Genomic DNA, 21,809 nt, shown 5'->3' with positions numbered 1-21,809 from the left:
TGTTTATTGCTGACGACTGATTTAAGTTTATTACAGCCTATATAAGTTACCCTATTCATAATCAACTACCCGAGTAGCACCTCCCATCCCCATTCTTTCATTACCGTGCTCCAATGTGTCTTGGAATCGATAGTGTTTGCATCAACGGTATTAGATGCCAGGTTGCCATTACTATGGCCGTTCCCACCACTACCTCCATTAGAGTTGTTATTGGGATCACCATTCAATGCTACCATTAAACCACCCAATTGATGGAACTTTCTATCCTCACATGTCTCTTGTAATCCGTCTTTACGTCTCCAAACTTCTTTCACAACCTCTAAAGCACGATCGATATTTCCAATCCACATACGCTGTGAAAGCAATTTCCATCTGTTCTCGCACCATTCTCTTTCTTCTCCTGGCTCAGCTTCGCTCGAGGCAACTAAAAGTGGGAAAATATGCACAATTGATAGATTAGATGAAGTGGGAATAGATGCTAATAAAATAAATATTTTTTCAGCCAACGCATGAGCTGAAAAGGAAGGAATTTCCGGTACAGCTTGATGTAGATACAATAACGTCGAGTACTTATATGCCTCTGCAGTAGCTATACACAGTGGTAGATCCCATGTTGTAGACGATTCATTTGAAATCTCGTTATCCATTATACTTGCTACAACCGAAGGCTTCCAATTAACCAATTCTTGTTTTAATTCCGACGCCTGACTAATTGTCGTTAAAGTATTTCTTTTCTTCGATTGGCTCTTATGTTTAGCCTTTCTGATTTTTGTGATCAAATTAGCAACTTTACCCATAATCACAAATAACGATTGACTGCATCCTAGCAACGGATCAATAACTTCATTATTATAATTTAACAAATTAAGTGTTTCAAAAAAACGGAATGTTTTGTCAGACAGATCACTAGCCTCCGATGGCGATTTGGGATTTCTATCTTTATCTTTATTGAGTTTGTTCTGGGACATTGAGGTGATTGCTGCTACTAGATCAACACCTTTGTCGTCACACATTGAATCAGAAGTCATTTGCGCCAACACCTCAAAGTAAATCCAATTATTCAATATAAACTGAATTGATTTAGGGATAACCACTGATTTTTCTGGACATTTGATTGTTTCATGAATCATTTCTTCGTAATCGAGATCATCTACCAAAACCAATTTTTTTTTCAAATTCATCAACAATTCTTGATCCTCGTCAACTGAAGATATAGAGTCAATGTTTTCAAATTTCTTTTGTTTGATAAATTGTTGCTGCTCTTTTAACAACTCTAGTATTTGCTGAATCATACTCTTGGCTCCTTTTAAATGGGCAATACCACTAGATGTATGTGTATCCCATTGCTCGCACACTGCAAGATTCAAACATGTCACAAGGGCTACATCAAGTGGTAAATCTTTCACATTGTTTGATAACCCATTCGCTAGTTCGAAAATACATTTTTTCATATAATACCACCCTTTTGTTCTTAGGTCTTCTGGAGAGTGCACCACATTATTACTACCTGCCATATGGAATGATGTCATTGCAGCAATTGAATTAAATAGACAAGGATATTTCGTTGCCAAAGGTGCAATTAAATTTCTCCATGGATTCTCATGAACTCCATTCTTAATCGACATAATACCCGAAGTATGCTCATTAAACAAATGTAAAATTTGTTCTTGTTCGGTAATTGGTTTGTTGTTTGTCATTGATGCATCTACTCTAGCTTCGTGATTCAATGTTAATGGACTTAGTGTTTCCACAGATGGTACTTCCACTTCCTCATGATTGAATGCAAAGTTTAGTATTGCTGACAAAGATGGTGTCAAATTGATTTCAGAGTCAAAATTTCCAAATCCATTTCTTTTGATAGTTGGCTTTTCAGTCGTTAACATTGCTTCAAAATTAGGGGTAAACGGAGGTGGTGGTTGTGGTGGTTGTGATACCATCATATGCAGAATGGCAGAATCACCGGGCAAAGATTGCGCTGGGTGTTGGTGATGGGCTTTTAATGCTGGTGGTGTTGAGGACATAGATGCAGGGGTTTTCCCAATTTGTTTCATAGCCGCGTCAGCCAAAGAATTCAAATCACTTTTATAAACAGACGCAGACTGAAGCTGTGCATGCTCATTGGACGGTATTGGTATGCTATGAGATCTATCAAACGATTTTGTTCTCTGTGTATTGACTGTGCTGACACTATTAGTTCTTGATCTATTGATAGTACTATTTTTTACTGTTTCCGGATTGATTCCCTTAGCGATCAATTCATTTTCTTTATTAACTTCATCTATAGATTTCCCCGTCACAGAAAAACTCGCCAACTCAAGATGTCGTTTTAACGATTTAGTACTGCTGCTAGTGTGTGACTTTTCTTCATTAAATGATTTCCATTTGAATTTGGTGGCATATCCGCCACATTCGATATTCTTCTTGGTGCAATTTAGACAATTTGGCTTTGTTTCATCACATTTGAGACGTTTCTTCTTGCAGGTTAAACACCCATTTCGACTTTTTTTCCCCTTACTGATAGCAGTGGGGCCACCGATGGTACTACCCTGGATAGTATTATCGAGAGGCATTGATTATAAAGTGATGTCAGTCAAGTGATTTATGCAATGTATGTTCCCTGCTCTCGTCTTTCTTTCTTTCCTTTTTTTTCTTTCCTTTTTTTTTCTGCTTCTTTTCCTGTTTCAAAATGATCAGGAGATATTGGATGTTTAAGGAAATAATTTTGGAAGAATAGATGGAGTTAAAAGATATAATAATAAAAGAGAAATGATCAGCCAAGGCCATATAGTCAATACATTCAAGTCCCTTCGATATTGGTGTATGATTTTGAGTGTCTAATTGAATTGCTCATTACCACCAAGAAGTAAGAATCGCTGATAGCTTTCTACATGATAAGTTCGCGCATCTTTACCTAATTAGGCAATCTGATCCGCTCGTTCTTCAATTAAAGCGATTTTGCGTACAATCTATTATCTATTAACAATAAGAAGGGACAAAAAAAACAGAAGACAATTGTTATTCGGTGTCTGTGGAATCTTCCCCGCCAAGGCAAAGCAAGTCTATAGAAATCTTTTATGTTTGCATATTATGCTATGCTACTACAAAGCAATTCAGACTTAGTTTGAATCTATAATCACAACATCTACCACTGAACTTTTGATTCTCAAGGGCAATACTTGGCTCATAGTGATCTATTGATTTTGTTAAGTATCTTACCCATGGGAAACAAGGATACTTCATTTGTTCTTCTTCCACACTGAGATAGCTCAATTTCAATCCCGAATATGTCACCATTGGCAATTTGAAATGTACTTTGATATCATCATTGAAAACACTGCTTTTAAATTTTAAAGACATTTTTTGTGTCAGTGAGGTGGTCTTGCCATTTACTCCATAAAATTTGTCCAACTCCTCTCTGGTATCTTCGGCTGTGTCTGTTGAATTTTGTTCATCAGTTCCTACCACAGATGATGCAGTAGCTCTGCGTGATAGGTAATCCAGTATCCGTTGTTCACTGACTTCCTCTGTATTTACTAAAGCTAGTTCAGTCATCATTCTCACCATTTTTTTCCCATCAATACTGTCAATTTTCCAAATCAACTCAAATGAATCAATTTTGAACGAGACTTCCCCTAATTCTGCCTTATACTTTAAGTCATTATCATTTGCATCCAAATCAAAATAATGGGGGTTTATTGGAATTCGAATAATCAAGTTTTTACAGTGTCTTCTTCTGTGGAAATTCGTGTTTATAGTGCACATAATTTGCAATTTCCCGGTTTCCTTAATGGCTCGGAATTGTGGCTTGATCATTATTAGTGGAGCCTTTTTCTTTTGCTTTTGTTGCTCAACATTATACGTCATCAACACAAACTTGTCATCTGGTGGGATAAATGTAACGATATTTTCTTTATAAATTTTCGACAATTCAATACACTGATGAAACTGAATGTTTCGTATAGGGATTTTATGTTTTTGTTTTTTATCTGTTAGTGCTTCTGATGCTGGGAATTCTGGTATGTGCTCTAGTATTTCAGTTTCCTCGCCATTTGTCTCTTGATCCCCTTCACCTTCCTCTTCATCGTCGTCTTCGTTTTGATCCTCTTTCAATAAATTCAATTGATTCTCAGGTATCCCCAAAGACTCCTCTTCTTGATCATCTTCGATTCGTGATAAGTTCCTTTCGTTAAACCCAAGTCGACAAACTGGCATACCTGACAAATAAGATTTCACGACACAGGTACCATATATTTCATTACATTTGATAACTCCAGTTCCCAAATCGTAGACAAACTCGCAATCTTCAATGATATCAATAAAAATTTCATTCTTTGCATAAAATATACCTTTAGGTCTCCAATTTATTGCCAGTGAATAAGTACGTAATATCGAGCTGTTGATCATATTTGTTTGTTCATTTTCAATTACATCTGTTTTTATTGCTTGATTGTGAGTAGATTTTATCTCCTTCTTTGATCCCTTCTTATTCTTGCCAATCTTCGTTTTAGATTTTGATTTCTTGGTCTCCTTCTTTGGTTCGTCTTCATCACTAGAGTCGTCACTATCAGATGTATCGTACTTATCTGTCAAACCATCAATTTTAGGGATATTGGGCAATACTTTGATATATTCTTCTAATAACTTGTAATCTGTTATTTGCAATAATCCATAATCTAAACATTCGTCTAATAATTCTAGAATCAATGTAATATTATCAATGATAGTATCTCTATCTAGCGATTTAGGTGCTGACTTGTTACCGATATTCAATTTGGAATTACATAAATAATGCACTAAGATTAAGTGGAACTGGTTTAAGAACATAACGGCCAGCATAACATCAATGTTTCTATTTGAAACTGCTAATGATATAATGCCATTTGAACATCGCATATAAATGTAGGATAGATTGTCATAATATAGCACGGGGACTTGTTCAGATGATGGTAAATTCGTCATTAAATTATGGAAATTTTGAAGAATAATTTCATCGTGCGGTAGTGTCTGGTGGTATCTCCGGTTAACTAACAACTCAATTTGAGAAAACTCGTTCGATTCTTGTTTCTCTGCTAAATATATTATATAAATAGCAGAGATCATTGACGATTGGATGTACTAATGGAAGGGTAATTGGAGAAAAGAAGAATTCAAGTTGATGTACACATGTACATACAAACAAAATAAAAACTTATTTCGACACGTAAAAAAGCTGAAAAAAAAGAGAACGATAGTAAATTGAGTTGTCTCTCTTTTCTCTGTTTTTTTTTTTTTTTACTTAACCTTTCGGTTTGTTAGTCCCCAATTAGATTAATCGTCTGGGCTGGCTGACATCTTACCGAGACTACGGTATAATACCAAAGTTGTTGCAACTCTGATATGATTACAGTTACTTGACTTTGATAAACCATCTCAGTCTTGACAAATACGAATTGATGTATTCGTCAACCATTATAGTATCTTTACTGAGAGAAAAAGAAAATCTTCTGATCATGGCATCCCCATAATCACCATATTATGCAGCCGATCATTTAATATCGGGACGAAAGCCTTGGCAAGAAAAAAAAAAGGAAAACAGAACGAATTCAGAACCCGAACATAAAACGATCTTATGTTCATCCCTTTCTCTCCCGTTCCAACCTCCGCTCCCTTTCTCCAGATCTTTAAAGTATTCTATATATAACCAAAGCATCCCGCGTCTTCATAGTCGTTTATTTTTTTCTTCTTTGTATTTTAGTAATCCACAAATTTTCACTTTTTCATATACTAAAGATTATCCATGTCGAGACGTGTATTACCTGCATTGCATGAAATTGCTATTCGTCAAGGTTTAGAAAACATTAATCAATTAGGATACCCCCATTGGTCGTTTGTTAAGTTGGATGAACCCCCAGCACATGTATTAACGGTTCATTATCAGTTGAAAAACTTTAAAACCACTTGGGAGTTTTTGAATTCTGTTGCTGAGCTTGCCGCTAGTAAGAGACACCATCCAACTATAATCACAACATATAACAAAGTTGACATTCAATTAACTACACATGACAGTGACAATAGTGTAACTCAAGATGATCTTGATATGGCAGAAGCTATTCAAAAGCAATATCATGAATTAACTAAATAGAAATATTAATATATTTTAACTATATATATAAAATACATTTCAAAGCCTGAGAATCATGTCTACCAGCTAAGTATTTTTTTTCTTTTAATTTAAATGATTTGCGTTGTAGTCTTAATTTTTTCACTCTATATAATCAACTTTCTTGACCGCCCGACAATACTTATCTTGTATCTCAATTGCTTCATAGGTACCTTCGAGGCTTGCCATTACTACCAACTCATGTTGCCATATATCCTTTATAGTTTCCTTCTCAACCAACTTCCTAAAAGTTTTCTTCCCCTTTCTGATATCGATTGTACGAATATAAGTAAGTTGGAATGGTGGCTCCCCAAGGAAAGTAAATATCAATTCTGTTTGATCCCCTTCATGAAGATCTTCTATCAAATAGTCACCTTTATTCACTTCAACAGTAGGAATTTCGTGAACCTCTAATCTCAATTCATCTAGTTTGGTCGTATCAAATGTGTAATTCACAGCACACGAATTGATTCCAGAATCCTTTAATCCGTGAATGTTTAAAACACCTGGACGTGACGCTAATCTTTCAAAACGACTATACAGCTCAACTCTTCTCACTTTATCATTATATTCATAGAAAATAGTTATTGGGAACACCCCCGACAAATTATAGGCAACGTGGTCTCCAACACAATAATGTTTGGTTGCTGGATCGGCCTTGTAAATAGTAGGTGGCTCAGTAATGGATATGAGGTATCTGTCATTTGTTTTGAACTGGTGTGTTGTACAACCATTGGCATCAGATACTTTGGCAAACTTCAAGGAATAGTCGCCCAATCCAAGAAAGTTGAGAGTTTTCAAGGTGATATAATTATCCTCCACATTTCTATACCTGATATCATGCATCTTTCCTGTTTTTTCATTCGTCAATGTTAACAAAACGTCAAATGGATATGCACCACTAAATTGAATAGGAACATGAGCAATAACTGAGTCTTCAGATAACTTATTCTCACATACTTGAGTGAAATGATCATCAGGCAAAAACTGTGCCGTTGGTAATGGGTTGATGTCATAAATAACTTTAGGAACATGTAAACTTGTGGGTTTTCCTCTGGTTTTTGTGTATAAACGATCATAAACACGTTTGAACTGATGTTCAAATCTCCCGTTAGATCTAGTTGGCAATTTGATGGTGATATCGTGAGTATCAATGTTCATAGAATGTGTTTCCATTTTTCCACTGGGTAAGTTTATTTCATAATCCACCACAAATGGTGCTTCACCAGTTAACTTCAAAGTAATTTCATTGGAACATCCATTACAAACCGGTTTCAAATGAATTGTTGAATCATCTGTATGTTGTAACATTTCGTTACTAGCACTGATTGCTAATGACGGTTTCGCATAGTAGCCAATAGTGACAAATTGGTCTGCCTTTCCTATACGACCAGCACAACCATTACTTTCAAAAGAATGCAACCAATAAGTCCCTTCGTCTGATAATCTGATTGAAGAGCCGACCAATTGAGCCCGTCTAATAGTAGGCTCTTTGGAAGTTGGCCCCAAATATTTAACCTCAATCTTGTCATTGCCATTAACTGCAATTTTAGATTTAATCGACAATGGTATATCAACATATGAGCCTTCGACAACTTGCAATTTCTGTCCAGCTCGACTAAATTCAACTTCAGGGATATCCAGTCTGCTAACAACCCTTACTGGAGAGTTTGCATCAACTATTATAGCATCACAGCCAAATCTATCCTTTGCATTGCTCAATTTCAAATCGTATGTTTTACCAATCAATTCTTTTGGTGTGTCAATTGCATAATTCTCGACATTGCTAACTCTTACCGTATCAACCAACTTCTTTCTAGAGTTAACATCCAAAAAGTCGTACTCAAAGGAAAACGGACCGTTCCCATTGAAGAAAATTGGAACTTTGGTTGTGTGTCCATAACACGTGTGAATTGTACGTTGATGAACTTGAAATCCCACTTGTGACAATTGTCTAAAATATGTCAGATATGAATATTTATTTTCATCCAATGCTATCGGGTCTTTGAAATAGTTTGCATCTTTTAAATTAGTAAACATAATGGTATAACTGCCTTCATTTGGAGGCTTGAATTTAAAAGAATGAGACTTCTCAAATGACTTTAATTCTCTATTAAGTTTACCAGTATCTGAATAAACTGGTTTAAGAATACCAGATGTATTGGAGTAAATTCGATATTGCACTCTAAACGGAGGTCTACCTTCAGTGAAATTGAAATCAAAATTGTACCCAATAGTACCAAGACATCTATCAGAAACAGGATCAGCAACAATATCCAATGATGGGATTGATGCCAATTCAACTTCAACTGGTGTTTTATCTGCTTCACATGGACAGTACTTGTCTTTAGCACTGGACAACACGTATTTTCCTGGTTTAGTTATTGTAAGTCCATTACGCAAATCAGCTTTCGTCTCGAACGTGCGAGTTATATTTTGTTCTTCCTGACCGATATACTTCACCTTAACGTCAATAGGAAAGTCATCATCATTGAAGTTTTCCAAATTCGAAAAATAGAGCACCTTTTGTCCACCCACTAATAACTCTTGGGTTTTTTCCTTATCGTAAATACCAATAGATGGTGATTTTCTAAGCTCAAGTTTATACCATACATCTTTATCTTTTGAAAGCGGTTCATATCGGTGTACATTACCGAAAGAATCTTTGACCTGCAACAACTGGAATTCCAAAATGCTGGTATCACCCCAGTTGAAAGTGCTCTTTGAATCTAAAATTTTTTCTTGTAACGAATTTCGTACTAATCTTACTGTTTTGAGCCAGCTAAAATCAGTTCTCGATACTTTATGATCTGTTTCTTGTCCTATTGTCAAATTCATCATTCGGAATTCTTTACCGTTGACTTTTACATTAAGCTTTACAGACGAGGGGGTGGTACTGGAAACTTCCACCCATGGCAATGGGAAACTATCATCTTCTAAAGTTGTGACACATTTGAACCCATTTGAGCTTTCAAAGTTTGGAGGATAAAAAAACTTTGCCAGTGGACAATCTGAAATCACAAATTCTGATTTGTATGTACGAATGCTGTTTCCTTTATTATCTAAAACATTTTTGATCCTGTACATTCCTGGCTTTGTTATTGGGTATTCCAAATAGAAAATTCTTTTGTCAGACTTTTTATAATCTTTATACTGAGACAAGTGAGTATAGTCTTTTTTAAAGAGTCTCCGAAGGAAATGTCCAGTATAATTTAAATATTGGATTTCGTTGTCAGGGGTAGTGTGTTGTACTTGTAAATACCCAATTCCCGATGTGGTATTGAACTCAACGGGCATGTTAATGAGATGATTGTTGTCCAATCCAAGACACGTCTGGTCGAAATGGAACGGATTCATTTTTGCTGACGAGTCTGGTAAATAATGAATGGTCAATTGACCTTTAAAATGTGAATCCATATCTATCACTTGGCTTCTATCAATTGATTCACCAATTATGTTCAATTCCTTTTTTTGCAACAAGAATCTCCAAATTGGTAAAAATACATTGGATAGTAACGGTAATGCCATAGCACTCACCAAGAAAATTGAGAATCCGTATAGTGTTATTGTAAGTAATAATGTTTTTAAAGGCGAAAATGACAAGTACTGGATATTCAAAACTGGTAAGAGCCATAAAAATAGCCCATCCAATACACTATATTTCAATACAAATGTAAAATTGCTCAACAGTGTTAACACTTCTCCCGTTGCTGGGATTTCTGATTTTAGTAGAACCAAATCATAAATTTTCCAACTCTGTATTAGAATGAATATTGACACAATGAATAGTCTTTGTGAGGCTTGATCGAGGACACTCGTCGGTATCAATGGCTGCAGTGAGCTCTCTCTGTTTCTTTTCCTTCGTATTTCAGTATCTGTCGAGTCCATTCTAATGTGTGATGGATTATTGGTTTAGGTTTATTCATAAAAATGTAAACAATGACATGATGAGAGAGAGAAAGAGAGAAAAAAAAAATTGAACTGAAGCAAAAGAGAAGCAAAAATCGACAAATCTAAACATTTAATTTTTGACTGCATATAAAGTTGACTACTAAGCAAGTTCGTGAGAGTTTACAAAAGGAACATGGTATATATATTTCTAAAGCACTTAATCTAATACAAAACTAACTTCTTGTTTCTAAGTATTCTAACAATACTGTGGGTTAGAGGTTACACTTGTAATCTTGTCATCACTAGTTGAACCGGAAGTTAGATTACTTGAAGTACCTTCGGAAATACTGAATGATGAGTATGTTGATTGTACTTCTGTGGGAGCAACTGTAACAGTGGTTTCACTTTCAGCAATATAGATTACCGAGTATGTATCTTCAACATCCGGGACATCAACAGTGGGTACCGGTAACTGGTAGCCATTTTCTACAGCGACAACATTCGCCTCCCCATTTGAATTCTTATACTTTCCAAAGTAAATTTGAGCATTATCATAATCAAAAATGGCATAATGATATTTGAAAATTAAATTTGGCAATAAACCTTCATAGGCATTGTAGCCGATATCACAAGAGGCAACATTCAAAGCAACGAAAGTGGTACTGTTTCTCTCTATGGTATCACCAACAATATCAACTAACTGAAACCCAATATCATAGCCTTGGACACTAAAAGTAATATTTAATCCTTCAATGTATTTGATATCAAAGTAAATATTGCCGTTGTCATCCTGAATATAGTCATCACCCAATATTTTCAAGATGTTGTTTAAAACGGGAGTTGGTGGTACAAATCCGTTGGTGCCACTATCAATTTGGTACAAGGTTTTCTGGTTGGAAACAATTGTATCACCAAGTTTGATTTGATTGACAGTGAATGTAGGCATTAACCAATAATCTAATTGGTTAATAAAACTGATTACTTTAATAAAGGGGGCTCTAACTAATGGACCGTCGATGATGTTGGTACTAATACCACCAAAAATAATAGATGGGTTTTGATCTTGGCCATTGAAGGAAAATAAAACACTTTTTGTATAACCCTGATCTTTCAACAAATAGGGGAAATTCAGATAATTTGTTTTGAATAGTTCTTGTCGGGTGAATCCAATTCCCAAGATCCCCGAAAATGAATCCATATCAGAAATATTTGCCAATCCCACGGACAAATTGGACAACTTCCAATCGTTAGATCTAATGGTTTCGTTGATGAAATAAACTGGGAATTGACCACCATATCCATACTTCATAATGGCAGTCTGATTGCTATTGTATAAACTGGAAGAAGCCGAGAAGTTGTAGATCGAGTCCACAATCATCAAATCAGAAGAGCCTGAATCGACAATAACATTTGAAATAAATTGCGGAGGTGTACCTAAAGCAAGGTTTTCAATATAGTACATGTGCTCATCGGAAATGGTTAAATCGAGTTTGACAGCACCACCAGTATTTGAAACAGCAACAGCTAAACTTGGCACAAGTAAACTAAGAATTGTAAACAACATTTTCTTTAATGAGAAAGCTACAATATTGGAGTAAGGGTTATCTTTTATTTGGAAATTCAAGCAGTTTATCTAGTTGTTTTTTAACCTCCAATTTGACATTTTTGCATGTCAAGTTTATACGTAGAGAAGGTGATATGTGTATTTTTTTTTTTGCACCCAGTCTCAGTATGAGCTACAAACCAAAATAGTATGATTCAGGATTTCCCTTTTAGGAACCGACAATGGTACAACAAAAATTTTAAATCAAGTTGTTGGAAACAAAGCTGCTACACATGTTGGTTATTCTAAAACTAAATTCTCTTAATAACTGTGAAAAACAATCCATAAAAGCTTGATTTCGTTTTGATTTATTGGAAAGCTAGAAAGTTCAATCAAAAAAAGAGAATTAAAAATAAACTCTATCAGCAGGTCATGAAGACTACAAACTATAAATAATCATTACAACAAATATACAGCAAACCTCGCAAAATGGTATTATTAAAATGAAGCGTAGAGTGAAGTGTTTCTCTCACGGTTCGATACTGCCAGCCATTTACGTTTTCAACGACAATGGCAAGTTTAAAAAAAAAGAGTCGTGCGATACACAGTACACAGTAAGCTTCTAATTTTCCTTCTTTTTTTTTGTTCTGTTCAATTTTGTAACTTGACAATCAATTGTCTATCCATTTTAACAGAACTGAAAGCCCAAGGCAGAGAAAAAAAATCTAACACACTAACCACACGGTGAAAAACAACCAATTTGCTACATTCGAAGATTAGGACATTTGGGTAAACAATTTGCTTGGATTGTTTTGTTTGTTTGTTTGTGTTTTGATTTGATTAGATTTATTTCCTTTATAGAATTTTTTTTCTTCCCCTGTACTTTAGTTATCAAACACTATAATACCCCTACAGTCTCGAACCTTTATTCAAGTACTTCATCATTCACAATCCATACTAATCAAGAGTTGAACATCTAACCAAAAACATGGACAAAAGAGATTCTAATAGACCTTCTAAGGACAATGCTATCCGTAATCCTTTTGTTCTGTTTGAGACTCCTAGGTCGCCATCACGATCAACCAGAAGTCTAAATCCTCCCAAGTTGAACGAAATGGGTGCTATACAATCGTCACCACCACGAAGGAGAAATAATAACACGATTTTCAGTGATCGATATATACCCAATAGAACAGGAGTTGATCTACAGGCTGCCTTTAGTTTGACTAATGAGGAAATACTACCGGATTTGAGAAACACTAGAAACGCTGATAATGAAATAGAAATTAGAAGAGAAGAGGAAGCAAATCGAACATTCTCAACAGTTCTTAAAGCAGAATTATTTGGTGATAATGTGCCGATGGCAACAGCAAACTTGTCTAGTGCCACTGCCAATTCTAATCTTGCAAACAATCGATCGAAAACAGGGAGAACAAATACTGGTATTGTTAACGGTGCATCTGTTTCTGGGGCTGCTACATCTACATCAAGTCTCTCCACAACCCCGCCAAGATCATCTAATTCTGGTCAGAATTTCCCTGGATCTACTGGCTCATCCTTGCCTGGTAACAATAATGCAATTGGTAATAATGATAGCCATAACATCATATCAGCAAATGCTAATAATAATATTTCTAGTGATATTGATGATATTACTAGCACTCCACGTCGGAAAACTAACTTATTCACTTACCAGTCCCCTCAAAAATCAAAACCAATATCAAGAGACTTGCAACAAGAATTGTACTCATTGTCACCCGTGCGGCAGGATTCACAGAAACTATTGTTGTCGCCGCAGAAGAAGCCTCGAACAATATCAAAGGTTCCATATAGAGTATTGGATGCACCAGAACTATCTGATGATTTTTATTTGAATTTAGTTGATTGGGGTCAACAGGATGTACTAGCCGTAGGATTGGGCGACAGTGTGTATTTATGGGATGGCGCCACACAATCAGTGGACAGATTGTGTAATTTAACAAACAAGGACAAAGTCACAAGTTTGAATTGGATAGGTACTGGTACCCATTTGGCAATAGGAACATCCAAGGGTTTGGTGGAGATATGGGATGCAACTCGAATCAAGTGCATCAGGACAATGACAGGACACTCTCTACGGGTTAGTTCATTAGCGTGGAATGAACACATATTAAGCAGTGGGAGTCGCGATCGAACCATTTTAAATCGCGATGTGAGAATTGAAGATCACTTTGTTAATAAATTTGATAATCATAAGCAAGAAGTGTGTGGACTCAAGTGGAATGTGGAAGAAAACAAACTAGCTAGTGGTGGCAACGATAATAATTTGTTTGTATGGGATGGGCTCAATCCTAAACCGTTGCATCAATTTACAGACCACACTGCTGCCGTTAAAGCTATTGCTTGGTCGCCGCATCAACGGGGGATTTTGGCATCGGGTGGCGGAACAGCCGATAAGACTATAAAGACATGGAATACGTTGACTGGGAATTTAGTACATGATGTCAATACTGGCTCACAAGTGTGTAATTTAATCTGGTCAAAAAATTCCAACGAATTGGTTTCAACCCATGGTTATTCAAGAAATCAAATTATAGTGTGGAAGTATCCATCAATGCAACAAATTGCACAATTGACAGGTCATACATATAGAGTTTTATATTTGTCGTTGTCTCCTGATGGTGAAACAATCGTTACTGGTGCTGGTGATGAGACCTTACGATTTTGGAATGTATTTGAAAAAAATAGGCATAACGAATCACCTGCTTCGGTTTTGTTAGGAGCATTTCTGCAGTTGCGCTAAGAAGAGACTCAAGAAAGAGTAAATTTTAAAAAAAAAAAGTATGTAACTAATTCATAGTATTAAACATTCTGAATTTAAGATATTTATGTCGACTCCGGGAACAACCTTGTTTTGTGAGCACCAATTTTCAAGTCGTTCAAGTGAAAGTGTCACATTTCCCAAATCATCTGTAACTAGTATCTGCATGTATTCAAGTGTTAGTAGAATATCTTCTTTTCTGAACCCGGTTTCTTTTGAAAGATGGCTCAATGTAAATGATCCCTGTAGTTCGTGGATTTTCGTCGCTAGTCTTTTTGACCAAAACCTCAAATATGTCACTTTGCCATATGGTGAAAGTGGGAATTCTGGGCCACTGCTTTTAAGTTGTCCTGGAGTAACTGCAGCCAATTGATACAGAAATTCAATCAACAATGAACCCAAATGTCTTCTTTGAAACGGGGGGAATACACAAATACAGGCTAGGTTATTATCATTGTCGTACGATAAGACTTCCTTGGAAAAAAACCCCATGGGAATATAGGAGGAATCGTCTTTACCGAAAACAATATAAAAATCAAAATGATCTATATTATAATAAACCGATTTATCGTCAAGAAACAATTTTCCAAACAAGCATAGGTTTTGACAAAATAAAGGATCCTGAAACCCTCGTACTTCTCGAATTATATAGCCATTGGCCTGGTCATGGTACAACAATTTACCTTTACTTGGTCTTTTTCTATTATATGTGCATGCAGTTACATGTTGATTCAAAATTGTCTCATTGGAAGTGTACTTGAAACAATATTCACAAACAAATAAATGATCTAGCCAAAATTCGTGTAAATTTTCATCAAATATATCTTTTTTATGGATTTTTCGGGCAATTGATCCTTCAGAAGCTACTTTGTTGGCATATTCATAACCTAAGCTTGAATGCGATAGATCATGGGGATAGAAATATGCTGCGTTTCCGTACCATGTAGGAAACTCGTATTTACCAAATGTGACTTTATTGATATTTCGTTTGTTCAACTGTCCATAGTAAGAATTATCTTGATCTTTGGTGTCTGTTTTCGTTTTCCGTTTGGGAGAGGCTTTTATAATGTTTGTTGTAGTAGTTACCAGCATGCATGAACTTTTATGATATTAGATGTAGAAATTAACAAGCAAAACAAACTAGTGGTGGTCAGTAAAAGTAATAGTCAAAAATCTTAAAAAAAAAAAATAAAATAAAATGGAAGAGGAGAAGAAGAAGAAGAAGAAGTGTGTTTGAAAATGACGCGTTGAACAACTCGAAAAAAAAAAACTCCAAGAATATTTATTCATATACATTCTCTGTACCAAATATACACAACTAAGAATATACAATGCCACCAAAAGGTTGGAGAAAAAATGCTGATGGACAGTATCCACAACCAAGCAGTAAAGAAAATGAGTTGATATCAATTGATGATATTTTGTTTCCCAGAACTACCATTCAAAAACTAGCCAAGAATATAATATCTGACGACGAAAATAATGCTGGTCAAATGACGATAGCCAAAGATTCTCTTCTTGCCTTACAACGATCAGCTACAGTATTCGTTTCTCACTTGTTGTTTCAAGCTAAGCAAATATCCAAAGAAGCAAATCGGAAAACTGTCTCGGCACAAGACATGTTGGCAGCATTAGAAAGAGCAGAATTTAGTGGCTTTATACCCGAAGTAAAACAAAAACTTAGTGTTTTCGAAGCTAATGTTGCTTCGAAGAAACAATTGAAAGCTGCTAAACCAATTTCGACTGAAGAGGGAGAAAAGAGTGTGTCAAAGAAACCAAAACTTGACAATGAAAGTATGGAAATTGATACTGAAGATGGCGATGGTGGAAAAAATGCTAGTCGTGGAGATGATGATGATGATGAAGACGATGAAGAAAATAGTACCGATGGCAATGAAGAAGACGATGAGAATTCAAAACAGGATATAGAGCATGAAGACGAGCAAGATGAGGATGAAGACGACGATAATGATGAAACCGAAGAAGATGTTTCCAATCCGATATCAGCATTGGCCAAAGAAGAGCAAGAGCTACAAGGAGTAGAGACTGAAACTGAAGCTGAAAACAAACCAGACTCTTCAGAAACCGAAGAAGAAGAAGAAGAGGAAGAAGAATAAGATTTATTGTAAGTAACACTATATATTGATTTCAGTTTCTAATGCAATGAGAAAACGCTGGGAACCCACACTCTGACCCAATAAATAAATACAAAATCAACAATACACCGCCAGTAATCGATAATAAAAACTTTGTTTTCATAAACCACATTTTCCTCTTTATCTGCTGAGCCCTTTTTTGAAACACCAGAGATGACGTATTCAATCTGTCTGTCTGATCAACTAACGAGTTAATTTTATCACCTCGGCTCAAAAGTTTATTTATATTTTCCAACATTAACTGTCTCACTTCGTCGACTTCTTCATTGGCTAATAATAATTGGTTGGGGTTGATCTGATCTGCTGGATGTCCATCTTCATTATTTTCATTGGTAGAGCCATAATTATATATATGTTGGTTGGAATCATAATTCATTTCTTCATATTTTATTATTTGATTCATGTATAATTTGAATTCCCCCAATTTTGCTTTGGACAGCTGTCCTGAAACACTTTTGTTGGAATCGAATTCTCGTTTGTATTCGATATATTTATCCATTATATTCTTTAAAACATTCAAGACCAATGTCTTATTGGCATGAACATGAGCAATGGCCACAACAGTAATCAAGTCACGGCTCCCATCTTGGTTTGATAGCAACTTTTTCATGAAATACATTGAGAGTTTTATAGTGTTGCTCGACGAAATTGGTATTGATCCAATTAATGTTTTAGACGCATTGATTAAACCCAATTCTTGCGAAACTATTTCTGAGCAATTGATATTACTGTTGTTCACGAGGTGTACTAGATTCGAGTTTTCATATGTGTATAAAGTGGTTGAGTTTATAGTTAAGGTACAATGGATCACTTGAAGGCGGGGAATGGTTAGACTCTAAGGAATGAAAAAAAAAATGTTTAAGTTGTATCAAATATTATACGTACAATGTTTATGCAAATCAGTTTGACTCATGATCAGGTTGATGTTGATTGAGTATGTCGATGAATTTAGGTTGGTGACAGCAATCACAAATAGTGACCAAGAATTTGAGAACTAAAAGAAAAACCTGGAGACGAAAATGCAATGACAGAGAGTTATGGGCGAGAGAGAGAGAGACAGAGAAAAAAAAAATAGATAGTAGTAAGTCACAAACAAACAAACTCATCTCAACAAAGAAAGTTTACAGTGCGATTTGAAAAAAAAAAATTGTGATACTGAATCTCACTTGTTAAAGGAAACAACATTCACTCTTTCAACAACCTTGCCACTAGACCGTATATAAAAACTTGGAGATGGGAAAATATAGAAAGAGATTTAATGAGAAAGCAAGGGCAGGTATGCTTGCCAAGCAAGCTGCATTGAAGAAAGCAAGAAATAAGCAATTTTATAGACAAGACGATGAGGAAGAGACCGAAACGACTCCAGATACCACCGAAATATTCAATACCCAAGATTCAAACTCTGAAATACTTGCACCCGTCACTGAAGAAGAACGGTTAGCTAGAAAGAGGGCATTAGAGCAAAATTTGTATTCTGAAAATTCCAAAAAGGAGAAAATGTCTCGAGCAAAGAAGAAACGTTTGGATAAATACATTGATCATCAATTGAAAAGAGAGGAAAAGAAAATTTTGCTTGAAAAGTTGGCAGAGACCAAGATGGATACTAGTAACTTTGCCGCTCTTAAGGAATTGGGAAAAGGTAAACAAACCAAAAAAGAGGAAATGATTGAGGCGTTGGAATTGGAACGTCAGGGTAGAGCTGATGAGAATACACGGGAAGTTTTATATGAAGAACGAGATGTAAAAGATTATGATGATTCAGATGAAGATGGCAGTATATTTAAAAGCTTCGACGACGACAGACATTTGCAAGACGAGGAGGGGGAACAGCGATCAACATTTGTGGATAACAGGCCCAAAAAGTTTGGCGGTCAAGGTTCGGGTTTTGGTTTTGCAAACATACCTGTAATTAAAAAAGATACTACGGAAATTCCTAAGAAAAAATACAGTTGGAGGAAAAGGGTGGAAGAAGAAGAAAAAAAGAGATTAAAGAAAGAAGATGATGATGATTTTGCTTCGTCTTCAGAGGATGAGGAGGAGCTGGATAATAGTAATGCTGACGATATGAACACTTCTGAAGAAACTGTGGAAGCAGATGAGTTACGTGATCTGGATGTGGCGGAAGATTCTGATTCCAATGAAGAAGAATCTGAACATGAAATTAATCCTGAAGCTGGTGAGTCTGCTGAAAGTGAGGGTGATCTGTCAAGTGAAGTAGAAGAAGAAGAGGACGACGACGACGACGATGATGATGAGGAAGAAGAAGAAGAGGAATCAAAGTTGATGAAAAGCAAACCGCGCCACTCTACTACTGCAGCTAGTTTCAAAGAATGGGCAGAACAGCAGGTTCGTATTATGGAGGGGAGAGACAAGAATGTTCTCACACCAGAAGTTTCTGAAGAGATCAAGAAAAAGTACTCGAAACAGACTGTCAGAGATGAAGACGTCGATCACTCGTCAGATGAAGAAGGATACATCCCTATAAACAAAGAAATGCAACGTCGAGCATTTGTTGTAGAAGTGAACAGAACGGATTCTATTCAACAACAAAGAGTTTTACTTCCTGTTTTTGCTGAAGAGCATAGGATAATGGAGGCTGTTTATCACCACGATTGTATAATTCTTTGTGGTGAAACTGGGTCAGGGAAAACAACACAAGTTCCTCAATTCTTGTACGAGGCCGGGTTTGGTAATTTATTGCACGACTTGTATCCCGGAATGATTGGTGTGACTCAACCAAGAAGAGTGGCAGCTGTGTCAATGGCAGAAAGAGTAGGTAGCGAATTGGGAGATCATGGTCACCGTGTGGGTTATCAAATACGATTTGACACTACTATCAAAAATGAAGGTAAGGAAAACGGTACGGCATTGAAATTTATGACCGATGGTGTTTTGTTGAGAGAGATGATGACCGATTTTTTGTTAGCCAAATATTCAGCAATAATTATTGATGAAGCCCATGAGAGAAATATTAATACTGACATATTAATTGGAATGTTGACAAGAGTTGTAAAATTAAGAAGAAAATATCACAAGGAGAATCCTCAATTGTATAAGCCTTTGAAACTTATTATAATGTCGGCTACGTTGAGAGTCTCTGATTTTTCGGAAAACCCTGCATTATTCAAAACACCACCACCTATTATCAATGTTCAGGCAAGACAGTATCCGGTGTCAATCCATTTTAATAAAAAAACTAACTATGATTATTTGGAGGAAGCGTTTAAAAAGACATGTAAAATACATCGTAAACTTCCCGAAGGTGGTATATTAATATTCTTAACGGGGCAAAATGAAATTACCACTTTGGTGAAAAAATTACGACAAGAATTCCCGTTTAAAAAGAAGTCAACCATTCAGTATGATGAAAACATTGATGTTAAGTTGTCAGAAAATGTTCAACAAGAGGTTGAAGATGTGGATTTTAGTGTTCAATCTGGAGATGCTGGTATACTTGATGATTATGAAGAAGGAGAAGAAAATGAGGAAGAAGAGGAGGGTTTTGAAGAGTCTATCGATAGCAAGGAGTCAGAGGTGGGGCCGTTATATGTATTGCCGTTGTATTCTTTATTACCTACAAAACAACAAATGAAGGTGTTTGAGGATCCACCACCGGGAAGCAGAATTTGTATAGTTGCCACTAATGTTGCCGAAACATCGTTGACAATACCAGGCATCAGATACGTGGTGGATTGTGGTCGTTCCAAGGAAAGAAAATACAACCAAGAAAATGGAGTGCAATCATTTGAAGTTGATTGGGTTTCCAAAGCATCTGCTAATCAACGTGCTGGTAGAGCTGGTAGAACCGGACCAGGACATTGCTACAGACTATATTCTTCTGCAGTTTTTGAAGACTTTTTCCCTCAATTCAGTGTACCTGAGATTTTACGTATGCCATTTGAAAGTATTGTATTAAGTATGAAGAGTATGGGAATTGATCAAATTGCTAATTTTCCTTTCCCTACTCCTCCTGATAGATTTTCATTAAAGAAAGCCGAAGAGTTGTTAGTCATATTGGGTGCATTAGATAAAGAACAAAAGCAGATTACTGATTTAGGGAAAAAAATGTCTTTGTTCCCCTTGAGTCCACGATTTGCAAAAATTCTAATTATTGGAAACCAACAAGAATGTCTTTCTTATATCATTGCTATTGTTTCTGCATTATCGGTCGGAGATCCATTTATAGGTGAGAACGAATTAGTCGGGAACATGAATGACGAAGCACGTAGAGAGTTTAGAACAAAATTCTATCACTCACGTGCATTATTCTCAAAGTTGGATGCGTCTAGTAATTGTATGATGTTATTGTCTGCAGTTTGTGCATATGACCATGTTCCAAAAGAAGAGCAAAATGGGTTTTTACAAAAGCATTATCTTAGACATAAGATGATGGAGGAAATACAAAAGTTGAGAAAACAAGTTGGAAATATAGTAGAAAATATGATTATGTCTGCTGATGGATTACAGTTGGAACAAAAAGTGAAATTGCCCATTCCAAACAAAAAGCAAGTGAGTGCAATGAAACAGATGATTGCGTCTGGGTTTATCGACCAAGTTGCAATTCGAGGAGATCTCATTTCATCTGAGGTAAAGGTTGCAAACAAGACAAGTATTATAAATATCCCATACTGTCCCGTGATGCCCATAGAAGATGGACCATTTGTATATTTACATCCTAACTCTCTTATAGCTGAAAGTGGGCAAATTCCAAGCTCGTATCTTGTCTATCAATCATTGAGTACAAAGGGAAACATCAGTGAAGATGAAACCAAGAAGGTTAGGATGAATCCGTTAGTTGATATAAGTGGTAAGCAGTTGGCTAATATTGCTAAAAACTCGGTGCTACTCACATATTCCAAACCGTTAGGACATCCTTATGCTCCAAAAAACTTGACACCAACGAAAAGAGAATGTTATGTGGTTCCACGTTTTGGAGCAGCCATTGGAAGTGGTGGTGTTGGTTGGGATTTGCCTGCCATTAAGGTAATTCAAGAAAAACGTAAAGGTGTTTGGGTAAACTTATAGGATTTATATAGATTGAAAAATAGAACAAAAAATAGTACAATATTGTTTTGTTTTATTTACTTTGCAATAATTACACATGTACACAGTTATGTCCCACAAGAAGGGCTTTGGAAAACACGGAAAAGCCACTTTCACGATAAAAAAAAWWAAAGAAAAACTAGCCCATCTTGGTAATTTTTTGGGGTTGAAAGTCTTGATGATCAGCCAAAAAGGTTTATAATGTCATCATCTAGGTCTTTTGTATCCTCTTTTTTC

The 21,809-nt window shown here is 36.0% G+C and overlaps 10 protein-coding genes across 10 annotated transcripts; 4 read left to right on the top strand and 6 right to left on the bottom strand. All coding sequences in view use genetic code 12, as the record gives it.

Moving 5' to 3' along the window:
- Nucleotides 1–65: 65 nt before the first annotated feature.
- Nucleotides 66–2,570, bottom strand: ZCF9 (Zcf9p; the record flags this gene model as incomplete). Its single annotated transcript, XM_714431.2, has 1 exon — nt 66–2,570. One exon carries the CDS (start codon nt 2,568–2,570, stop codon nt 66–68), a length of 2,505 nt encoding a protein of 834 aa, XP_719524.2.
- Nucleotides 2,571–3,090: 520 nt separating this feature from the next.
- CAALFM_C200490WA (uncharacterized protein) lies at nt 3,091–5,100 on the bottom strand (the record flags this gene model as incomplete). The annotated part of the gene is made up of 1 exon (XM_714432.2): nt 3,091–5,100. The coding sequence occupies one exon, from the start codon at nt 5,098–5,100 to the stop codon at nt 3,091–3,093; it is 2,010 nt and encodes a 669-aa protein (XP_719525.2).
- Nucleotides 5,101–5,776: 676 nt separating this feature from the next.
- PHHB (4a-hydroxytetrahydrobiopterin dehydratase) lies at nt 5,777–6,121 on the top strand (the record flags this gene model as incomplete). The annotated part of the gene is made up of 1 exon (XM_714433.2): nt 5,777–6,121. One exon carries the CDS (start codon nt 5,777–5,779, stop codon nt 6,119–6,121), a length of 345 nt encoding a protein of 114 aa, XP_719526.1.
- A 120-nt stretch (nt 6,122–6,241) lies between these two features.
- POM152 (Pom152p) lies at nt 6,242–10,027 on the bottom strand (the record flags this gene model as incomplete). The annotated part of the gene is made up of 1 exon (XM_714435.2): nt 6,242–10,027. One exon carries the CDS (start codon nt 10,025–10,027, stop codon nt 6,242–6,244), a length of 3,786 nt encoding a protein of 1,261 aa, XP_719528.2.
- Nucleotides 10,028–10,286: 259 nt separating this feature from the next.
- On the bottom strand, nt 10,287–11,594 carry SAP30 (aspartyl protease SAP30; the record flags this gene model as incomplete). Its single annotated transcript, XM_714436.2, has 1 exon — nt 10,287–11,594. The coding sequence occupies one exon, from the start codon at nt 11,592–11,594 to the stop codon at nt 10,287–10,289; it is 1,308 nt and encodes a 435-aa protein (XP_719529.2).
- Nucleotides 11,595–12,561: 967 nt separating this feature from the next.
- CDH1 (Cdh1p) lies at nt 12,562–14,355 on the top strand (the record flags this gene model as incomplete). The annotated part of the gene is made up of 1 exon (XM_714437.1): nt 12,562–14,355. The coding sequence occupies one exon, from the start codon at nt 12,562–12,564 to the stop codon at nt 14,353–14,355; it is 1,794 nt and encodes a 597-aa protein (XP_719530.1).
- Nucleotides 14,356–14,406: 51 nt separating this feature from the next.
- Nucleotides 14,407–15,465, bottom strand: SAS2 (Sas2p; the record flags this gene model as incomplete). Its single annotated transcript, XM_714440.1, has 1 exon — nt 14,407–15,465. One exon carries the CDS (start codon nt 15,463–15,465, stop codon nt 14,407–14,409), a length of 1,059 nt encoding a protein of 352 aa, XP_719533.1.
- Nucleotides 15,466–15,704: 239 nt separating this feature from the next.
- On the top strand, nt 15,705–16,490 carry DPB4 (DNA polymerase epsilon noncatalytic subunit; the record flags this gene model as incomplete). The annotated part of the gene is made up of 1 exon (XM_714441.2): nt 15,705–16,490. The coding sequence occupies one exon, from the start codon at nt 15,705–15,707 to the stop codon at nt 16,488–16,490; it is 786 nt and encodes a 261-aa protein (XP_719534.2).
- Nucleotides 16,491–16,521: 31 nt separating this feature from the next.
- CAALFM_C200420WA (uncharacterized protein) lies at nt 16,522–17,442 on the bottom strand (the record flags this gene model as incomplete). The annotated part of the gene is made up of 2 exons (XM_019475193.1): nt 16,522–17,339; nt 17,415–17,442. 2 exons carry the CDS (start codon nt 17,440–17,442, stop codon nt 16,522–16,524), a joined length of 846 nt encoding a protein of 281 aa, XP_019330738.1.
- Nucleotides 17,443–17,762: 320 nt separating this feature from the next.
- On the top strand, nt 17,763–21,554 carry CAALFM_C200410CA (ATP-dependent RNA helicase; the record flags this gene model as incomplete). The annotated part of the gene is made up of 1 exon (XM_714443.2): nt 17,763–21,554. One exon carries the CDS (start codon nt 17,763–17,765, stop codon nt 21,552–21,554), a length of 3,792 nt encoding a protein of 1,263 aa, XP_719536.2.
- Nucleotides 21,555–21,809: the final 255 nt, after the last annotated feature.

The sequence above is a fragment of the Candida albicans genome, chromosome 2 (genome assembly GCF_000182965.3).
Source record: "Candida albicans SC5314 chromosome 2, complete sequence".
Lineage (NCBI taxonomy): Eukaryota > Fungi > Ascomycota > Pichiomycetes > Serinales > Debaryomycetaceae > Candida > Candida albicans.
The sequence above is the reverse complement of the archived record's forward strand: the minus strand, read 5'-3'. Positions and strand labels throughout refer to the sequence as shown.